This window comes from Amblyomma maculatum, chromosome 2 (genome assembly GCF_055883805.1).
Source record: "Amblyomma maculatum isolate TAMU_Amacu chromosome 2, ASM5588380v1, whole genome shotgun sequence".
In the NCBI taxonomy this organism is placed as follows: domain Eukaryota; kingdom Metazoa; phylum Arthropoda; class Arachnida; order Ixodida; family Ixodidae; genus Amblyomma; species Amblyomma maculatum.
In genome coordinates this window covers 175,956,240-175,976,784 of record NC_139345.1, presented here as the reverse complement: position 1 = coordinate 175,976,784, position 20,545 = coordinate 175,956,240, and the positions used below count along the sequence as shown (strand labels likewise).

The 20,545-nt window shown below is 45.5% G+C and overlaps 1 protein-coding gene across 1 annotated transcript; it reads right to left on the bottom strand.

The window, feature by feature from the left end:
* Positions 1–478: 478 nt before the first annotated feature.
* LOC146200489 (chitinase-3-like protein 2) lies at positions 479–20,153 on the bottom strand. Its single transcript, XM_084592378.1, has 10 exons — positions 20,093–20,153; positions 15,665–15,802; positions 12,523–12,761; positions 11,330–11,403; positions 11,013–11,139; positions 9,780–9,889; positions 8,027–8,159; positions 5,871–6,038; positions 1,921–2,040; positions 479–791 (listed from the first exon to the last, which is right to left on the bottom strand). Exons 1-10 carry the CDS (start codon positions 20,151–20,153, stop codon positions 660–662), a joined length of 1,302 nt encoding a protein of 433 aa, XP_084448504.1. The 3' UTR covers positions 479–659.
* Positions 20,154–20,545: the final 392 nt, after the last annotated feature.

The following is a 20,545-nucleotide window of genomic DNA, read 5'->3' as shown; positions in this document are numbered from 1 at the left end:
AAAGATATGTCTTTTTTTTTTTTTTACTATTTATCTAGGGAATACGAAGGAAGAGATCAATTGGGTGGCCTTTCTAGCACAGCATATTAGTTTTTCTGGTGACCCCGTAAGCTTTTGAGACGTTTGGTGCACTAGACGCACCCTCCTGTTCACTGCTGCGGTTATTGCAGCAATTTAATGTCAACCATATTCCTCTTCAGACCTCAGCGCATTCTCCATCTATTGCAAATGTCTTTAGCTGCTGATGTACAGCCGCATAGGAAAATCACACCGGTACATTGTACCATGGAAACAAAAATACATGAATTATAGTTACCTTTGTAGTGTGAGGCTGCCAGCAGCCCACAGTGTCAGTTTGTGCCAGCACCTACTCACGGAAGAAGACACGCAACTCCTTGCCCTGATGTTTCACCCAATACGCGCGATGTAGAGTTCCAACTATGGCGCCATCTTGACAAAGTCCAGTGACGAACGCACATTCACACATTGTCTTCTATACCAAAGGTTTGAACTATCGAGAGAACGCACTCATTGGTGTGTTTTTTTTTGTTTGTTTGTTTAGAGTGTTGCACTATCGCAGAGACGCACGCCAGCTCTTCTCCGAGTTCGGTGAGCATCGGCACAGTGGTGGTGATCAAAGCGCGCAGATCGGGCCCTGTTCAGCCGATTGCCTTCCAGATGGCCTTGTGAATGGGGAACTTGGTCTTGTTGTCGCACTTTCCCTCCCAGTCGTCCATCTGGATTGCGTACGTCATAACGCCGCCGAGACCCATGGACTCTGCCCACAGGCACTGCAGACAAGGATGGCGCCACGTCAGATTCGGCCAAGTTACTGGTATGCGGTGTCACACGAGCAAAATGTAAGACATCAGCAGTAAAAGTGCTGTGGAGACGCCCTCTTACGTTACAATAAATGCTTTACATTTCCACACTGTCCTCAACAATAACCTCCAAGAAGCGAGGCGGGATCAAAGGAGAAGATATGAGGTGGTTGAGGATGAAGAAGTATTTTGATATCAAGAGACCTGCTTCAGTAGGGCTTAAACACACACGCAGAATAAAAGACCTGCTAATGGAGCTAACCGCGACGAATTTGACTAGGAGACTCGTTTAAACGCACAATCATAGCGAGATTTCCTTCACTCTGGCGGTATATATATTGGGTCTACTCCAAAACATCAAATTGCACAAAATGCAATTTGATGTTTTCTATTAGGCACCATACAAACTTTTTCTTTTCTTTTTTTTTTTTTTTGAACGCTCTGATTTTCCCTTTCTTGAATGACTGCGATAGCGGGTGATGCCATGTTTGAAATGGTAACCATGTTATTGAAAACAATTTTGTGCGGTGTCAGCTTTGCGCATTGAAAAACGTATACAGGTCGTCTTAGTACAAAGCTCGCTTGAGGGTGAAAATCTTGTTTCTTCCAATGTTTGAAAAAAATAAATGTTCTCCCTATCTTGTGTTGCTACGTGCGGCAGTTGCATAACTAATGTTTACACCAATGGCAGACGACTTCAAGCTGCTAAGGGTGTTTTGCTTAGCCGTCGTGTCATCGTTCACTGCCTGTAGCTGGCAGCGAAAATTTTCATCACATGCACAAATTTTACATGCTGAGTTTTAGGAGAACACATTGGAATTAGGGGCGTCCTAAAACATACGGAGCCAGTTCACCTGCTGCCTCTTGAAATTTCACTAAATTTCGAAGTAGAATCAATCTATATTACGCCATGCGGAAATGGCTATATAATCACAGAATGCTGTATTGTTAAGGGCGAATGAAGCCAACATGAAGCCAAATCTAGAAAAATGTGCAATCTAACGCCTAGAATCAGACTGAGTCAGGTACTGCCCAAACGTTTACATCATACATGATTGACGCGTGTAACGAAAGGTCTGGAAAGGAGGTGCTCACTTGCCTTGAGCACGATGCTTTCGACGCTGTCGTAGGAGATCCAGATGGCGTCCAAGTATGCGTAAGGTGCGTACGCGGTCTTGTCTATCTCAGTGACGGCGCCTTTCTTCAAAAGCTGGCACACCTGCAGGGAACGATAAGCATTGTTGTGAAACCTGCAACTATCCAAGCCTTTCTCCTCGTTTGACTTCCTCCTCTGGTCACAGCTGCCTGCTGCACAACAGCGCTAAGTGCGACCAGCGCAAGGTCCCGTTCAATGCTATGGTGTGTTATTTACTATTCTCTATTGTATCCGGCGTCGGTGTTAATTGTCCCTGTTGTGTTTAAGAGAGAGAGAAAATAGAAAGAAAGAATTTTATATATTCTAAAAATCATTGTAGAGTTCCCGTGGTTGGGCCTCATCGCAGGTGTCCCGCGACCTTTGCTGCCCGGCAGGCCCGTTCAACAAGCCAAAGCTGGTCTTTCGATTCCCAACTGGACAGCGCAGTTTCCCATTGGTTCGGCGTGGCATTGTGGAATATGGGCACTGCATAAGGCACATGTAGTGTGGTGTAATCTGCGCGTAAATTCGCAGCCATGCCCTTTGGCCGGTGGCATGGTTGGCAGATGACATTGCCGGCAGCTTATTGGTAGTGGGATTGTATTTCGTGAGGAAATTAAGTGCCAAGGTTGAGTTAATCGAAGATGACAGTGGCTGACAGCTTTGGCGCTCCTTAAAGATGGGATGATGAGATTCGAATGTAACTACCCGGAACGCTCTGGCCCCGAGTCAAATATTCTACCCTGGGCAAAGAAGGGAGGCTTTTTGGCATGATTTGTTTAAAGGGGCAGAATGAGAGCAAAATGATGGCTACACAGTATGAAAGAGCATTGAACAAGCCTTGAGGAGAAGCCTCACTTCAGAAACCCTTGTCTAAACTTTGGCTTCACTTGAGAACTGAGGCTGCCCCCATTACTTGTTGAGTGCTATTTAATACTGTTTAAAGGAGGCTTCGAGGCTTTATATCTATGCCGAGTGGTCATGTGACTCTCTGATAAAGAGTACTTGTGAAGAACACAGGTCGAAATTAGGCGTGGTTATTTCAGTAGCAGAGCACATGTAAGCGAACGAGAACCCACAATGGACACCAAAGACGGGAGTCATCGCATGTTTTTTCGCAACCTTAGAGGCGGGGCTCAAATTTCTGCCCAACTTTTACTTCAACTTTAAACGTGCATGGCAGAATTAAATATAAAGCTCGCGTCGAAAAAAGTAAGAGCAAATTAAGGTAGGGCGCGCTAATCTTATTGCTCTTGATCGTCCTTATTTTTACTAGTTTGGCAAACAGCTTGCCAAACGAAGTATTTCACTGACCGCTCAATCGATGTGTCACGAATCGCTACGCTTAGAGTTGGGGTCTGAAGTTAGTATAAAAAAAATTAAAAAAAATTGAAGGGGTCCTTATTTACTTCACACATCGAGAATGCGACAGCACTAAAGGCTGAAGTCCGCTCAGCATGCTTCTCTTACTGCGGTAGACACATCTGCCATTGATTTTGGCTCCATTCCAATCTGATACGCTAAGCGCTGTAGGCACATCTGCGCACTACAAGCGAGCTACCAGGTGCTGTAGAGCGCGCAACCGCTCTCGGCCATGTCATGCGACCAGAGCACCTGCAAACTCGGCAATTCCACCTAGTCTCATGACATTGCACACCCCATCTAACAGTCAACGCTCGGCCACTTTACATGTTCTTATAACGTCACAGCGTGACGATCCAGGCGGAGACATACTTGTCCTCCAAGGAGGCTATCATGCTTCCTCATTTTTAATAGCGGCTTCCAAAAGATGTCCTCCAGTGCCGCGTGAAGTGGATTGAAGCAGCCGCGAAATTTTCCCAACACCTTAGTGGTTGTCTGGTCGCTCCAAAATAAGTTTCTCCGACTACATGCTGGGTCGAAAAATCGAAGCAGTGTTATGTGTGCTGCGTGTGAGAGTGGGGAATATCTCATCAAGACTTTCTTTTTTCTCTCGCAAAATAAGACACCCGGAGGTTAATTTGGATGTGCTCAAGACTGCAGTAATACTGTGAACATATTTAGGAACACTGCGTACATCAGTGACAGTTGCCCTGCATGTACCCCTTCTTAGACAAGCTGGTAAGCGCGTGCCCTTCGCGTTTCTCCGCTTCCGCCCCATACATTTCCTCCATGATGACCACTTTCCGAGTTCTTCCCGTGGTATCCTCTTCATGTTGAGCGTACCTCGGCCCTCTTTACATCTTTTTCCTTCCTTTGTAGCCACTCTATAGATTCATTTTGTTTTTGCCACATTATGACTCAGCTTTCTTCCAGTCTTGTCATAACCTCCAAATCCACTGGAGCATCCGTCGCCAGTCACTCTTGCTTACCCCCCCCCCCCCTCTTCAAATTTCCTTCTCCCCCTCGCCTATATGATAAGAGGGACATTTTCCCCTCTACAGTTCCCCACCTGCGAACGTGCAGGTGTGCTGCTGCACCGACGCCCATCCTGAAGACTGCGAGAAACTAAAAGCTCTGAAATGTCACACTATTAGGCTGCGTACGAAAGACTTATTCACTGAATAGTTTGCCGAAAGAAACGACGCCTATGTGCAGCTGCGGATATCAGTAGGCGGATAAATTTAGTTCGTTCTCATTGTAATCGCGCCTTCCCCGTCAAAAATAAGTATTGTTTTTTGTCCGTGAGAAAGCCCACTAATGTCCAATACCAACTTGCACACCCCCTAGATCAAATTAGAAGGTAATAACACTATCAATTTACTTTCCTCCTGCATCTCATCTCTGCATTTCGGAGCTTATCTGAGGCATCTTTCATATAGTGGCGGAAGATTACCCTCTCCCAATCCTTCTTCCTATTCTTTGTGTTGTTATTTGCTGGCATGTTTTCGAGGAACCAGTGATGCTGGCACCAGCTCTCCATATTTCGTAATGCATGTGCTTGCGAGTCATATTTCTCGGCCCTGCCACGCAGCTATGATCAATAATGTCCTTATTCACACGAAGCGAAATCTGTCGGCCGGACTCCACCAACAACACATAATTGCCAGTTGGTCATACAAAAAAAAACAGTTTAAAAAAAAGAGAGAGAGAGATGCGAGATGGGGGTGGGTGGGGGGGGGGGGGCGCTAAAAATATCGGTCTCTAAACCTTACTGCTTGACCTCAGTAAGCTTAGAATGCTTGCGCTTTAAGAACGCTTAAGTGATTTTTTTAATTTAAGCACTAAGAAGCTAAGTACTACGCCTGACTGAGGGAAGAATGATCCCAGATTAAAAGCTACGGTGCGGGACAAATTCGAGATGACCAATAAACAAAACCACAGGCACGTTCTTCCGCCATTTATTACGTGCGCTATCCCACGTACGCACATTACTCGAGAATCCCAAATACCAAATTTGGAAAATTAACTAATTAATACGCTAATTCGGAGCTTACTGAGCTTTGGTATGAAGGCATTCGCAGTGAATATGGCTAGCCAAAAGCAAGACTTGACTATTTCAGCAGTTCTCAGATCACCCTTATTTACCTGCTAGCAGTGAGAGAAAATGTTCCCAGTCTAGGCGGCACAACGATGAAGAAAACAAGAGGGTCCTCCTCGCTATGCAGTGCCTACAGACGCTACAGCCGTTTAATTACAATGGCCCAGCATAAAAAATCACTATGTTTTGTAGTCTTAAAGTTCGTTAAACCTAAGATCAGTGTGCATCCTGAACTCTTATCACAGCGTGTAAATACTACTATAGCGACAGAACTTATTGCAGTAATGTGTCATCCTTTGTTGCTCCGATAGAAATGGCTCTCTTGTATACACTTGGGTTGCCAGCTGGCAGAAAAGCATCATAATAATTGTAAGATTTCTGCCGTTCCAACAGGTGAGGGCATTTTAGAGGCACTTTGTGATATTCCTTCCTTTCAGTGCTGAATGCTACGCACCTGGCTGTAGGGCAGAATGCCGTGGCCCGGTCCAGGCCCCAGTGCCTTGCTTCCCCAGTCATGCTGAGTAGGGTTCGCAAGACGGTAAGTGCGAGCGTACAGTGGGATGCCCAGCACCATCTTCTCATGCGGCATGCCCAACTCGGCCCAATGGTCCACCGCCGACACCTGTGCAGAAGTTAGCCAAGTAGCAGCAAGTTCCAAGCATGGCATCAGACAAGAACAAAAGGTGCAATGGAACAAGTTTTCCCGATAATAATTGCACTACACTGTCACGAAGGCGTTGAAAGAAGAGACAAGTATCGTCAAGTTTTCGTAACTCATTAGGAAAAGAATAAAACATACACTCTACGCCAACAACGAAACATTCCTAGTATCGACAGAAGCGAGTAAAACAATGGCTGTGTTGAAATCTATGACGATTGCTTATATCTCTCCGTGAAAGTGCTAATGAGCGCTTATCAACATTTTGCACAGGAGGTGGCATAGATTAAGTGCATCCATCGCTTCTCTTATGTCTTATTGCTAATGTCGAAGCAGACCTACTTACTTGGGTCTCTAATCCAAACCTTTACCAAGAAAAAGAAACAATGTATTTGAGCCAGCTTCCCGGCGCCGCTCAGAGCATGACGATCAAACATGTGCTTTATAAATGTGCTCCTGGGACTCCATGTCGTATGCAGGTCCGAAGTTCGACTCCATCATTACAGCTTTGATGTCTAGGACTACGACTGCGTCTCAAGCCATGCCTCGCGCATGTATCATATATGTGACTTCGTTACGAACTTTAATCCTCTCGTACATAATCCTTAGTGTCTGCAACACCGCTTTGGCGTCCCAGCGACAACCGGAACTTCTGAAGACCCCGTACAACGTTCAACTAAGGCCGGGCAGCGCACTTCAGGGGGCTCTGTACCACCGTCCAGAACAGAGTCACTACGTTCTCTCTTGTAAAAACGTTTGCGAGCATTTATATTCAAATCCAAATATGTAGGTTCACGTCTAGGACGTGAGCTACATTTGCACAATGAAAGCAGGGTCCTGGAAACAGCACATTCATGATGCATACAAATTGACGCAACAGGTTTTGCGCGTCACTGCTTCGTGTGTTTCTAAAATTAGCTAGAGCAGTAGTGAACTGTCTTCAGAGTGCAGCTTGAAAAACACAAAGGATGAAGAAAAAAGACACGCATAACAGATGCTGCCACCTATGACTTGCGTTTCTGCCCTTCATCCTTCGTGATCTTATTTTTTTTGCGCTTCTCTCCTAAATCAGGAATTACTGACTTGCCCAGGTCAAGCATCCAACTGAGTGTTGCAACTTGGATCCACTGGAATGAGGAACTTCAGTGGGTGCACTTGACAGAAGGGCGCAGGAAGACATTAACAGGGGGATCAATTATGACACCCATGTGGCAGAGTAGGCATTAGCCTTAGTGTCGTCCGTTGCAGGAGTAGATGCTGCCACTGACGACTTCAGACCGTAGAAACGGACGATGTACTCGAGGCAAGTAATCGTCGAGTGACACGCCAAGCTTCCTATCCACTCACCCGATCCAGTCCAGGAAGCAGAGCGCCACGCGGTTTATCTCATCTTAACTGTGATACCACTCAGCCCAATGGCGGCCGCAGTTTGCCTCTAGCTAACCGCCTGCTCCCATCCTCCCCTTCTCTTCCCTCCTCTACCTCAGAAAGCGTAAATGATGATTCCTCTCTTCCTCTCCTATCTGCTGTCTCCCCCCGAAGGGATTTAAAGTCAGTGCCGGACAGTTCTTTTATACTGGGCGTCCCGATGCTCGCCCCTTGCAGATGATTCGATACGCTTAACGGGGTTAATTTCAAAAACCCGACATTCGCGTCTATTTATTTTATTTTTATTTATTCGATACTGCCAGTTTTAGTAGGCTCAGACAGGAGGGGAATATAATGAGATACAAAGCAAGGTAACATTTTTCCTGCTGTGGGTGTTGTTGACCTTCAGATGATCATAAAGGTCGACAGTGTGTACCACTAGCGTACAAAGCAGCACGTCCCTCCGGTGTCCTAGACGGGAGCGTAGACGTCTGCGCAGCGCCATTTTTCCATATGAGCTATACTCATGTTTATCACAGCTTCGTGCGCTGTTTGAAAATGTTGGATTCGCATGCTCTACTCACCACGCTGTAGGTGGTCTCTTCCTTGTGCTTATTCAGAAGCTTGGGGAAAAGTGGGCTGTGATGACTGGTGTGTGGACGCCGCCAATGAAAGAAGTCGAGGTCGTAGGCCATAAGGTTGATGAAATCAAGATGCCTGCGACACGTTATTGAACACGTTCCTACAGAAGTACTATTATACGCCGTTGAGCACAAGACACAACAATATCAGTTCAACCTAATTCATCTCCAAGAACAGCATTGTTGGCAACATTAGTAGAGTGTTAGGGGAAATATTAATTTCACTGCAGAGCAGAGGTCAAGTAATACCCATTTATAACCGCCTTCTGCCACCCAATAACAGCGTATCCCGGCAAGCTCTCCAACATCATCGTTAGGTGTGAGCCTGATCTGCCTCTGTGCCTTATGACCGAGCTTGAAATCTCCAGCTGGGGTGTTCCGCTTCCGCAGTTTGGCATTTTTTTATTGCGATAGCAATATTGCGCGAGGTTTCCAGCCGTCGCATGGTCCCTGCGGAGGTCACGCTTGGCCACGCTCCTCCTCCTCCCAAGAAGGAGAAGAAGACTAAGAAGACTGATAACTTACGCTCTCGCATTATACTCCTAAAGGATGAGTCTAAGTGTCCCCAATAATGTAGCACCTTACACTGATAGGGCAGGATAGGGGGATGATGTAGCAGGCAAAAGAAGCTTCAGCCGTTGCAATCGCAATCGAACTAGGGTTAACCAGAGTTAGACCACAACTAATTTTTAAACAATTTGAGAAGAAAAATGTTTCTAAAAGAGAATTTTACGAACCAAATCCCTCTCAGTTTCTCAAATTGCTCCAATTTTCAAGCTACGGCAGAGAAACGAGCCTTGCATGAGGGATCTCTGGTTCAAATTGTGCGAATTTCGGGTCATATCCAACTATATAACCCACATGCACGAAAGGATCAGGCCCTATTTTGCTTGCGCAATTCGTTGGGTGGTGTTGTCTTAACGCGGCTACTAGCAGTAAACAGTGACCCTGGAGTGAACTCTGCGCGTCATGCTTAGGCTGGGACCAAGACAGGTATAATGTAAAATATTATTTTTGCTTTCTTAATTAACATTGATAGTTTTTGATTGTAAAGGGGTGGCAGACTGGTCACAAATGACCGTGGGGGCAGAACTTTCCGTAAGCTTATAATCATGCTCGGAAGGAATAAGAAGTAAGAATTGATAGTCGGCTGTCATTGCGTTTCGAGACTGATTTCACTGTCACTACGCATTTTTAGCTATGAACCATAGAGGCGCACGCGTATACGTGGTGCGCGCTATTGCAGCCTACACAACGGTAAGGTGAAACCAGTGGTACGTAGCGCTGGACCGGCCGCCATACAATATGTCTCGATTTCTCAAAATGTATTCTCATTGGATGTAAACACCTTTAAAACAGAGAAACACACCTCGTTTACAGCTGTCCGCATAGTGTTAGTTGCTGATGGCTTTCGTTTTGTTTTATACCAGGATCCTCCACGTGCAGTGATCCAATTGATTTAAGAGAACTTGTAGAAGGGCTAAATCGTTTTCAGATTCGATGACATTTTTAACGCTAAGAAAGACAGAAGGACATGCACATACTGTCCCGTACTCTTCCTTTTCTTCTCTGTAAGTACTTTCTCAGCGCTGAAAGTGACGTCTGAATCAGTCAAACGCAGCACGACGCATAAAGGCGTGTAATCTTGCCGGCTTCACCCGGAATTTAACAGCAACAAAATGAAATGGTCACATACTTGGCGAGCCCTCTAACATCGTACGCCGTCAGCATGATTTCAGGGATTGCGGACACGCTGGCCGTCAGGAGGAACTCCTTCTTTGTCTCGCTCATGTAAGTCCGAAAGTCCTGCGCAAGTACAGAAATGGTGGGGAGAACTCAACCGTGAATAAACGTTGAATAACTGTGACCTATTAAAATATTTTCAAAATGGCTAGCCACCATGCGCGATTTCAAATACACTACGGCTCAAAGCACGCGAATGAGAATGGTGCTGCAAGAAGAGAGGCCCCGCTTCGTGCAGTTCTTATTGACAAGTCTCTTTCAAAAGCGTCCAGCTCTCTGTGCCGTTTTTTGAACCAAGTGAACTAACACGAAAGAATAGATAAATGTTTATATCTCCCTAATGCAAAGTCAGTAGCCGGTAGTTCTTGCACGACCGCCATGCTGCCGCTAAAGGCACACAAGCAGCACCTCAATTTCTCTGGATTCGAAAATAAAAAGTATCACTGGTTTTTCCGGCCTGCTCCCGTGATTTTTTTTTCATTGGGGTGACCATATTATAACTTTGGGCTGCAGCTATAACATATTTCGCTTTTATTCTGCCCTCTCTTTAATGCAAACCAATCTTCAGATGGTATGTATGGTGCAGTCGATGCGGCACAGAAAATGGCAGGGAACCGAATGCTGCCCCCTCCCTTCCTCTGTACACCCACGTTCACCTCGGCACAGGATATCATAGCGCTAGAGTGCAGCTACCAGGTACTCAAGACTTTTCGTGAAAAGCCTCGGAAGAGCCCGCTGGGAGACGCACCGCCCACTGATACGTTATTCGAGGTATCGAATTTGCGCTAAACATGAGGTTGTTTACACGTGAACAATACTGCTGCACAATTTGGAATAAATTTTGCAAGAGATTCATCAAACAAAAGTTCTAATAATTTTTATTAATGCTGTAAGCAATAATTTGGCATATCCTCAAGCTCGACTCTACTGACGCAATTTATCTATGTCCCCGCCGGCCGCGGCAGCCGCTTTCCGATTGAGGCTAAAAGCAGGGCGTCCGTGTGCTGTGCGATGTCGGTGCACGTTAAAGAGCCCCAGCTGGTCTAAATTTCCGGAGCCCTCCACTACGGCGTCTCTCACAGCCTGAGTCGCTTTGGGACATTAAATCCCATAAACCAAACTTATCTATGAAACACCTATCTGCGAAGTATGGACACTGTTGCGCGTTCACAGGGCGGGCACAAACCTGCACGAGCAACCGGAAGAGGTACCGGTCGCCCACGTGTCCGCTCAGCCATCCAGGAAACTCCCAGTCGAAGTCGATGCCGCTCAGGTGGAATCGCCGGACCATGCGCACAGCGGATCTGATGAACCTGGTTACGAAACGTGTAAGAGAGGAGGAAGCTGCCACTCTTGAAACCCAAAGCAGTAGTTTTTCGACAGCTTTGGGGTGTTTTATTCACTGCGTATTTCGCTTTCCGTTGTATAGACACAGCGACAAATGAAGCAGTTAAAGGCTTGGCACAGAGAGGTTGATGATCCCACTGGAATGCTAATACTTACTTCAGCCTTGTCCACCTGTAGGCGACGACGCGCGAAAAAGCTGCTGGACCATGGGCCCCCACGGACAAAAGAACCTGCACACGACGAGTGTAGGAAACATTGGCTGCATTCCACAGTTTTCCGTCCCGTGCACCGTCTATAAGAGCGCCACTGAAAGCAGCCTAGTGGTCGTTTTCTAAAATGCTTCCGGGAAATATTTGCATATGCTACTCATTAATGCTACTCGCTAATTGCATGCATACCCTGCCCTTGAAGCACGATGAACAATTTATTAAATCTCGAGTCTCAAGCTTACAATACCTATTTTTACTTTGCCCTCAATACCTATCGAACTACTTTAATAATTAAGCGGCACAGCAATATCTAGTATTGCACAAAACGCTATACTATTACAACATGACGCAGTAACACTTTGATATCAACACATTAGAAAGCAATAACAAGAGACCTGTTAAAGCAAAATGATCTCAAACAGTGCGCGTTTGGTCATGTTGCTTGCCGAGCTAGGACAAATCAGTACAATCTACAGTGTCTTTGTTTGTTTGCTTGCTTGTTTTTTTTTTGTTTTTTTTTAGCGTCTGGACACTTACTCAAAGGACTGTTAATGGAGATGCCCCGAAGTTTGTGTCCAAGTGCACTGGCAGCGGATGCTGTCTGTGCAGCGATGAAATCGCCGTGGGAAAACGAATCCATGAAGCGACGACTGTGTACGAACACACAGCAAGATGTAGCGGCCGGCTTCCCGCCCAGATGTACTTACTTATCAACTCCGTCACTAACGGCGTGGCCATCGTTTTGCACTTCTGCTACCAGCGCAGTCTTGGAACAACATTGTAGCGCCCAGCTCAGGCAGTCTACCCTAAAATGGTGGCTGACGATTCCAATTCACTATGGTGCACATACGCGAGGCTTCCGCCACAGAGCAAAGGCGTCATAAAGCGCGTGCGGAAAGGTCTACGGAGAGTGTGGAAGCCATCCTGGACAATCTTGTGCGAGGCGCATTTCTTCCAGGTTTACATAAGCAAGAATGTTGTATTAAACAATTTTTATTTTATAATTTAGCCACGACTGATGTAAACTGTGAGTTCAACTTTTTATACTTTGTTCTCATCTTTTTTCCTAAAAGAACCATTTCAAAAACCCGATCTGAAAGTGTTTTCATATTATTTTAAAAGTCATTTCTTCTCGCTCACCTTCAATTTGGTGTCTGCCAGTTTTGCGAAGATGTCTTCGTGGGCAGGGTGCCGCGTTACCAGTCGTCCGTCCCATGACACGGCCAGTGCACCCACTAGAACGTGCGTGCAGAGGGTGTCGTTCAGCGCATCGGGACTCAGCTTCGGCCGCGAATCCACCCAGTGTGCGCCGGCGCCATCTTCCCTCGGCAGTAGGAAGTAGCAGACGCGCTTCATCTCGAAGTAACGGTACTTTCTATCTGCGAATAGTCGAGTACCGGTCATAAGTACAGGGTGTGTCGTATTGACACTCATTTGCAGTACCGTCCACGGATATCATTAGAGGAACACGCTTCGGCTGTAGCACCGCAAGGGAAATTATTTCTCACATTAACCAGCAGCACTAATTTACTAACACATTTGCTAACAAACTATTTCGATGCGCGGGTACCGAGGTAACCCCGCATACAGAATTAGAAGCCATCAACGTGGAGTGGGAGAGGCTCTGAAATAGACACCAAACCCTTACTATTACATTGCTCTGCGAAAGACTCCATACCTATAGGTTCTTGAAGTAGAGGAATAAAGATTATTTTAACTTTAAGTACGCGATTGCATTTGCATTCTGCCGTCACGTAGACGAAAGCGACGTGGTCAAATTAACTACATTGAGGTTTGCAGCAAACATACACAGTCCCGCTTTCGTGGTTTCATTCTTTAAACTGTAGATCAGGGTGGATGGATGGATTGTGAGAGCATCCCGTCTGAAACTAGGTGATGGCAGTTTCCACCGTGCTCGGCTTTTTCCCCCTATATCTTGGATGCAGTTATAAACCCCTAAACTAATTCGTCAGCACTGTTATTAAATTTTTTTCTACACTTATGTCATCTTTCTGCTTTCCAGCCACCAATCTTCTGATCGCTTTTGCTAACTTGCACCGCAGATTCATTCACCCGGCCATTGGTGTCTCTAAACCCGAGGGCCTCATGAAGACTGACGACTTCTGCATCGACATCCGGATGGACAACATCACATTCGAGTATAAGATTCTCAATTGCTTCTATGGATTTACCGCATACTGCACATGTGTCATCTTCTTGGTTAAATTACTTCTTTTTTACTACGTGTTCTAAGGCAGCCTGATCTAGCTTCAAGAAGTAGGGCACTGCCTCTTGAGATGTGAAAGAAAGCTTCCTTAATACTTGTTGGGGGGCTAGTTGGTGCATATTTCTTTGAAAGAGATGTAGCGCCAAACGAACAACACTCAGAAAGAGACCTGTCCTTTTTGTCTCTTCCTGAGTGTCGTCCGTTTTGGCGCTACATCTTTTTCAAAGAAAGCTTCCTTCCTGATCTGCCTCTTCCAATTTCGATATATTCCTAAATTCAGCTTCTTTTCCATAGAAATCATCCAATTTTTACGTTCTGTGTTTTTCACCTCTTTAACGGTATTTATTTCTCCGTCCTTGTGACTAACATACTTACTAGTTAGTTTCCTAGTTTTTTTTCCTCCATTGTTAGTCAACGCTTTTTAAGTACAGATATTTAAATACTTTAGCTGCCCATCTGTTACTGAGCAATTTCCTCAGGCGTTCCTCATATAATATTTTACTCTGACCTTCCCGCACTTCAAAAGATGCCCAGCCCATATCTCCCTGTACCGCCTCATTTGTGGTTTTGCCGTGGGTACGCAGTGCTAATCGTCCAACGGCTCTCTGATTTATTTTTAATGTCGACTGTACGTCTGATTTTAGGCGCAAAACCTATTTCCCAAAAGTAATCACTGGCACCATACTTCCTTTACAAATAGCCATCAGCACCGCTTACCCGTTTTATCCCCACAATGCTCTATGTTTCATAATTCCGGCATCTCTTCTTCCTTAGCCACTGAAAATGATCAGACCCGACGTAATTGCATTAACACTGAAACCTAGAGTGTCCCCTTCGCTTACACAAGATTTAGCTAGAGTTTGTAAGTGTTCCTAGATATCTTCTAACGGTACAATATCGTCCGCGAACATTAAAACCGCGAGACGCTGCTCTACGAGATTTTCGCCTAATCGATACGATAGACAAAAACCAGACTACTCTCTTGCAGCCATCTTTCTATATTTACTATATAAAACATAAACAGTAGTACAGTAGTGGTGAGAGAGGACATGCTTAATTGTCTAAGTCCTTTCTATATCTCGACAGTTTCCGCAATTCTTATCCTTTCCATGTAATTTCTACTTTATTATCCCGGCATATTTTCTATAAGCAATTCGTTACCTCGTGGCCTACACCATCACATTTTAATAGGTTTCACAAACATTACCTGTTTACGTTGTCGCACGCCCCTTCCATGTCTTGGAAGGCTATATTCGCTATATTCTGGCTGAATACTGGTTGCATAGCGCCCCTTATCAATGGATCAGGGTGCTTTCTTGAAAGTAGACTAAAATGTGTGTACATTCCTGATTCTTGTGCGGCGCACTGAATAAGCATCCCGTTTATTAACTAATAATATACCTAGTAAGTCATTTACTTGGTGTGTTTCATCCATTATGTTGCCTTCGAGTGTAATTTGGAACCACAATACTCGTTTAAAACGTATTGTACGAGCCGATTCGCAAAACAGCTTGTTCAATGCTGTTCCATTGAAACAACTTAATTACTCCGGCTGCCGAGAAATCGCGGCCGTCTAGGTGAGGCCTCTTGCGGAGATAACTTTCGACAATGTAAATAAATATATTTGTCGCCTATACTCTCCTCTAGGTAGACTCGCGTAAGCAGCAATGTTCCTTAACATTTCTGTCGTCAGTCTTTCATGTGCTTCTCATGAAACAACTATATCAATCGAGCAAGCAATTACAGATGGAGTGCACGCGAGCCGTGGAAAGTATAAATTTCCATATCCGTGGGTTGCGGGCCCCAACCGAGAATGCTGATGTACATGAATTTTGTCTGAGGGTTTATTGTCGGGTAATGCATATTCAATTCAATATTTCACAGGCCGCAACATAGTGAGGCAATGAACGCATATTTTCTAAGAGCCTCCAGAAGTTGCTCAAAGCCGTCGATATGCTGGTGCAGAAACAGGCCCTGACTCCGGATGTGGGCCACCAGCATGTCTTAAAGTTTGGCTTTCTCGGCGCCTCCCAGTAGCCGGAGTGGCACGCATACCTTGGTGATGCCTGTAGTCTTCCATGTTCTTCTTGTAGTGCTTGTAGAGCTCGGTGTAGGCGCGGTAGTAGGCCGCCAGGAACAGCATGGCCATCGTGCCTACTGCGTACTCCACGTTGCGGATTGCCTGCGGGTTGCCTGAAATGCAAGCGTGACATCGTCGCCATGGGTGGATAAGTTTCCCATTTTCCTATTGTTCACATACCCAGTGTATACCGACCTTTTGAGAATCTGCAAATAACCAGCAAGTAACAAACGAGAAAGAGTTCTGCCCTGCATTTAGAACAGTAGTCGATACAATCAATAAGATTGACAGCAGCTAAAGAAAGCATAATTAGAAATGTGTTGAATGAAAAGAAAGAATGCCTTTAAAGGATTCCTATATAGTTCAGAGCTCATATGAGGCATTTTTGATGTAAGGCTTTTACTTGAGTTGCGCGGATAAGAATTTCAAGCGCCAATCAAATTCCACTGGTCGCGTCTCAACCCTTGAAATGATCTTTACGAGAAAAATAAACTTGCTTAAATACACTGAATAAAGCATAAAAAGGGTCTCGGAAAGTTGGCTGGGAATCGTCCGGATGAAAAAGGCGCTGAAGAAAATAAGGATATTGGAGCTTAGATACAGGTAGCGCTTACAAGCTAAAGACTTGATTTCAAGCAAGAGAACAGCGCGTGCTCGGTGGTGCCGTGCGTATGCTTACAATGGGCTCCTTCGGTGAGTGGTCAGTTATATATATGTTCCTTTCTATCAAGCACCCGTTAATCCTACGCGACCTGATAGTAAAACGGCCCACGTGCCACCATAGAAGGACCACCGCCAATGACCGACGGAAAGTGCGTAGCCTTCAGCGTGTCGCCATGTCCTCTCCACTACGTTCAGAAAAGGCAGTCACAGACTGGAGGAGAGAATACTCGAAAGTTTACAGAGTAGTACTCGCCACCTGACCATTGACAACGCGCGTAGGCGGAATAGTGAAAGATCGCACTGCAGACATTACGTGTGTGCGGGCGCCTGCCTAGGTTAGAAGTGGACAACTGACTCCTGCGCACGACTTCCAGGAATCAAACCTTTGACACTCAGCAGCGGGGACCTGTGAACACGCGCGCGCAAATCCTCAGGATGGCCCCACCGTGGTTCTCCTGTCGTCGGAACCACCGCAGGGCCCGGTGAACAGATTGTTAGTTTGTCTTTTGTCTATCTTTTGTTTCATTTCTCAATGCTACCTGAGAACGCTAGAACACCATCTGTTTCCATGGTGGCACCCCTATTAAACACGAAGTCACTTCTGTTTTAAATACCAGTATATAAGGAGCTTGCACGCAGAAGCGGCTTCATGAATTCTTTCACAGAAAGATTCGCATGTGACGCCATCCATCATGATCAAGAGCGTCAATTGAGGTAGGAGAGCAAATTTTCGCCTCATATTAAAATTCTTTTTTGCAAAATTAGTGCGCGAAAGCGGCATGACAGCCGGCACTTGGCGAATTCAAACGAGTTTCTCGAGCCACGAGCGAAAAACAATTGTGGCGAAAATAAATAGAAGACAACGCGAACAGAATGTTTTTGTTTGCCACAGTGCCAGAAAAACTGCTCTTATTGTTTGAGTTTGAATATTTTTTAAAGGTTTCTCTCAAAGTGAGCATGTTTAAACGCAAAAAGAAATAGCTCGAGAAGATGGTTATCTCTCATTTGCGGCAAATTTGCGCTCGCTCGTTTACGCTGATGTGCTTTTCTAGTCAACTTTGTTTGTGTCCATTCTGGGCAGCTTAATAAATGCCGCCAATGATCGTAGAACAAAATTTTCAAGTAGTATTCAAGTATCTTTTTTACCAATATTTGCGGTTCTGCTATCAGTATCTCGTCTGCCAAACGGTGCTTAGAGCATATTCCAGCATATTCCATGGAGGATGAAGTGCTTTTTAAGAAATTAGCGTAGAAATTAACGTCCACTTTCAATATCAGGTAGTAATAGTAAGAAACTGTATGGTCGGCGCTGATCTCGAACAGCGGCGCGAAGTTCTGCTTTGGACAGCGCAGAAAAGTCGCTGTAATCATGGAGCATTTAAAGAACATTCATGCCCACACAACACGCTCTCTTCTTGTCCTTCTTCTACCTTGGTAAACGGCACATACCAGGAAGGGTGATCGGAACACGCTATGATGTGGCATTATAAAACATCGCGGGCTTTCATTTTTAAGCTCCAGGCTAAGGTAGCCTCGTCGAAACCACAAGGAGGCAACCATTTACGAGGATTTATAGCTTTCCCATTCCCCTCAAAGCGTTGAAACCAGCATTTATAATTCGTTTAATTTACTAATTATTCGCGTGAGTGGGCGAAACAATTCAGCCTGTTCATTACATAAATAATAGAAACAGTAAATGGAGCATTTTTTTTTTAATATTTATTCATTTCAGCTGAGAAAGCCCGAGAAAAGTACCGCATGTTACCAATGGAAGCGTAATTTGATATCACGCTCCACAAACGTTGCACCTGAGTGTACGCCTTTAAGCCAGGCAGACCAAAACATATTGTTCGTGCCACTTAGCTATGAAGACGCAATTGCCAATAGAGCATTCTCCCGTCAGGTTAAGTCAAAGGCTATCTAGCATTTCACCCTGCGATTCATTTACGCAGAGGAGCGCCATTTTACACATACTCTCGCCCTTTTCAGTGTATTCTGTCCGTCAGCCTACACGATAGTATGTTCCTTCCAATAATAGTGTTCTGTTGGTTGTAAAGGCATTTCTGCGTCGTTTTCCGCACGTTCCTTTAATGCTGCGTCTGCAGCGCGTATGTGCGCGAATGTCATACTGCCGTCTGCACAAGCATCAGTTGGTAGGGCCTCTGGTCAGATGTGCGCAATCTGATCTCGATAGCGTCATCTCATTTCCAGCTATTGCCTCCGCTAGCAGGAGAAGCCAATGAGCAGCTATCCCTTATCGCTGATGGGCTGGAATACACTATAGACATTTATGGTACCGAAACCAACTCTGTAAAGTCGTAATGTGGTTCCATCCGACTTTTAATCTTTTTGGGGACGCCCGAGGTCTTCGATGTTCCGCAAACTATGTGCGTGCTAGAAGCGATGCAAAATTGTCTTCATTACCAACCAGATACGTTATGCCAGGATGTAATACACAAGCTTGTGGCCCTAAGCACAAGCACACAATAATAAATTTTATAAACAATTTAAATGTTGTACATCGACTCTTATGCAATTAAACCGTAGAACGAAAAGCGCAAATAACGTCTGACGCATAAATAAAAACAGATGTCCATGGCAGATCAGTTTCGTACCAGACCACAAAACAATGGCCACATTGTCATCTGGTCGAATATGATTCGGAGAAAGGAATCACTATAAATCCCTTTATACAGCACGATACCCTATGTACGGTACAATAGAGATAGCGCAGGTACAATAATGTCTGCTAATGTTTCTTTACGAAACGGCACGTGACAGCGAAACAAAGAAATTACAGAACCGCCACTTAATTCTCGTGACGTGACCTCTATCTAAAGGCACAGCCACTCTTTGGACATTCGCTTCGAAATCTGAGATCCTGCAAAAATCGTGAGCCCTCCTCAACTCACACTCTTGATTACCTCGAGCACGTCACAGTCCATGCATTTTAAAAAAGCTTTTATTATTTGACCATTATAGTACAACAGCTACAAAACGCTTCCTCACCAACGCTACAGCAAACGTTCGCTCTAAAAATGTTCTTTGTTAATGCCAAACCATTACTGTGGGCACAAAAACAAACAAACAAAAACATTTTTCGCTCAGGACGCTTTGACACCAAAGACCACGGCAGTATGGAACGACTAAAACCGCTTAAGATCATGGGCTTGATAACCCACGGCATTAGTCCTAATGTAGCAACGTACCTGCAAGCTATTTCTTATGTTCGCTAATCACTTCGTGGTACATATATAGCTGGTCGTTAAATACCAGAGAAGCCATTTTCCAGCAGGCAAGAGTCTGTGGTTGTGTAGCACCGGTGTTTCCCAGAGGGATTATTACCTGGCCTAAGAATCAGCAAATGTAAGCAGCATGCGCAGATGCTTCGTCTGCAAAATCGAAAATCTTCCCCAGCGTATAAATTAGTGCTGCACTAGCCAGTTCAGGTAAATATTTTGCTTATTTCGGTCTTCGCAATGTCGTAAGACATCCTCATCCGAACGAGGTCTACTGTACATGAAAACGAAAAAATACATATTACCAAAACGCTGTAATGAGTATTCTGTCGCAGAACGAACAAGCTACACCTGGAAATGTCAGTGGTCGTATCTACAATAAAATTACGTTATTTTTTTTTTCATGCAGTCGGGGGCGGAGGGCCAACGTAAAAAAAGGAAAAAAAAAAAGCTGGTGAAAGCGCAGGTCATCACAGCTGAATTCAAAACACGTTCACTCACTCGACTGAGCCAGAAGGTCGGCGGTGAAGTTGGCCACCACCTCTGCAGCTGTGGATCCCATGACTGGCTACTACGAAACTCCGGCGCACGGACGCGTTTTCCTTTCTCTCCTTTGGTCGCGATGTAGTCACTGCACACAACACATCTGCATAGCTGCAGTGCCGGTGCGTCGGTACCAGTGCCGGTCGGCCAGCTGCTCTCCGAGCCGCCGGCTCAGGGTCAGCATCGCCTCCGCAGCCAGCGTGGTGTGGTACTTCGTCGCGGTCGTCTCGGCCGAGCGCTCTCGAGGCGTGTCCCCGTATGAGCCGCCCTCGAAGCCCCGCGGAAAAAGCAGACCGGAGATGCGGAGCGGGAATCTTAGGGCGAGCTGGAGGTGCGAGTGGAGGCCGGCGCTCGTCCGACTATGCGACGCGGTTAGTGGCGCACCGGGGTGTGCTTGCTTCTGCGCTTTCG

Bases quoted from the DNA above. Each gene is read 5' to 3' on its own strand.
- LOC146200489 (XM_084592378.1), bottom strand. From the start codon at position 20,153: ATGGGATCCACAGCTGCAGAGGTGGTGGCCAACTTCACCGCCGACCTT. The intron at 2,041-5,870 runs GTGCGTAGCATT...CGTTCCCTGCAG, and splicing joins GCATTCTGCCCTACAGCCAG to GTGTGCCAGCTTTTGAAGAA. The intron at 792-1,920 runs GCAAGTGAGCAC...CCTTGTCTGCAG, and splicing joins TCGAAAGCATCGTGCTCAAG to TGCCTGTGGGCAGAGTCCAT.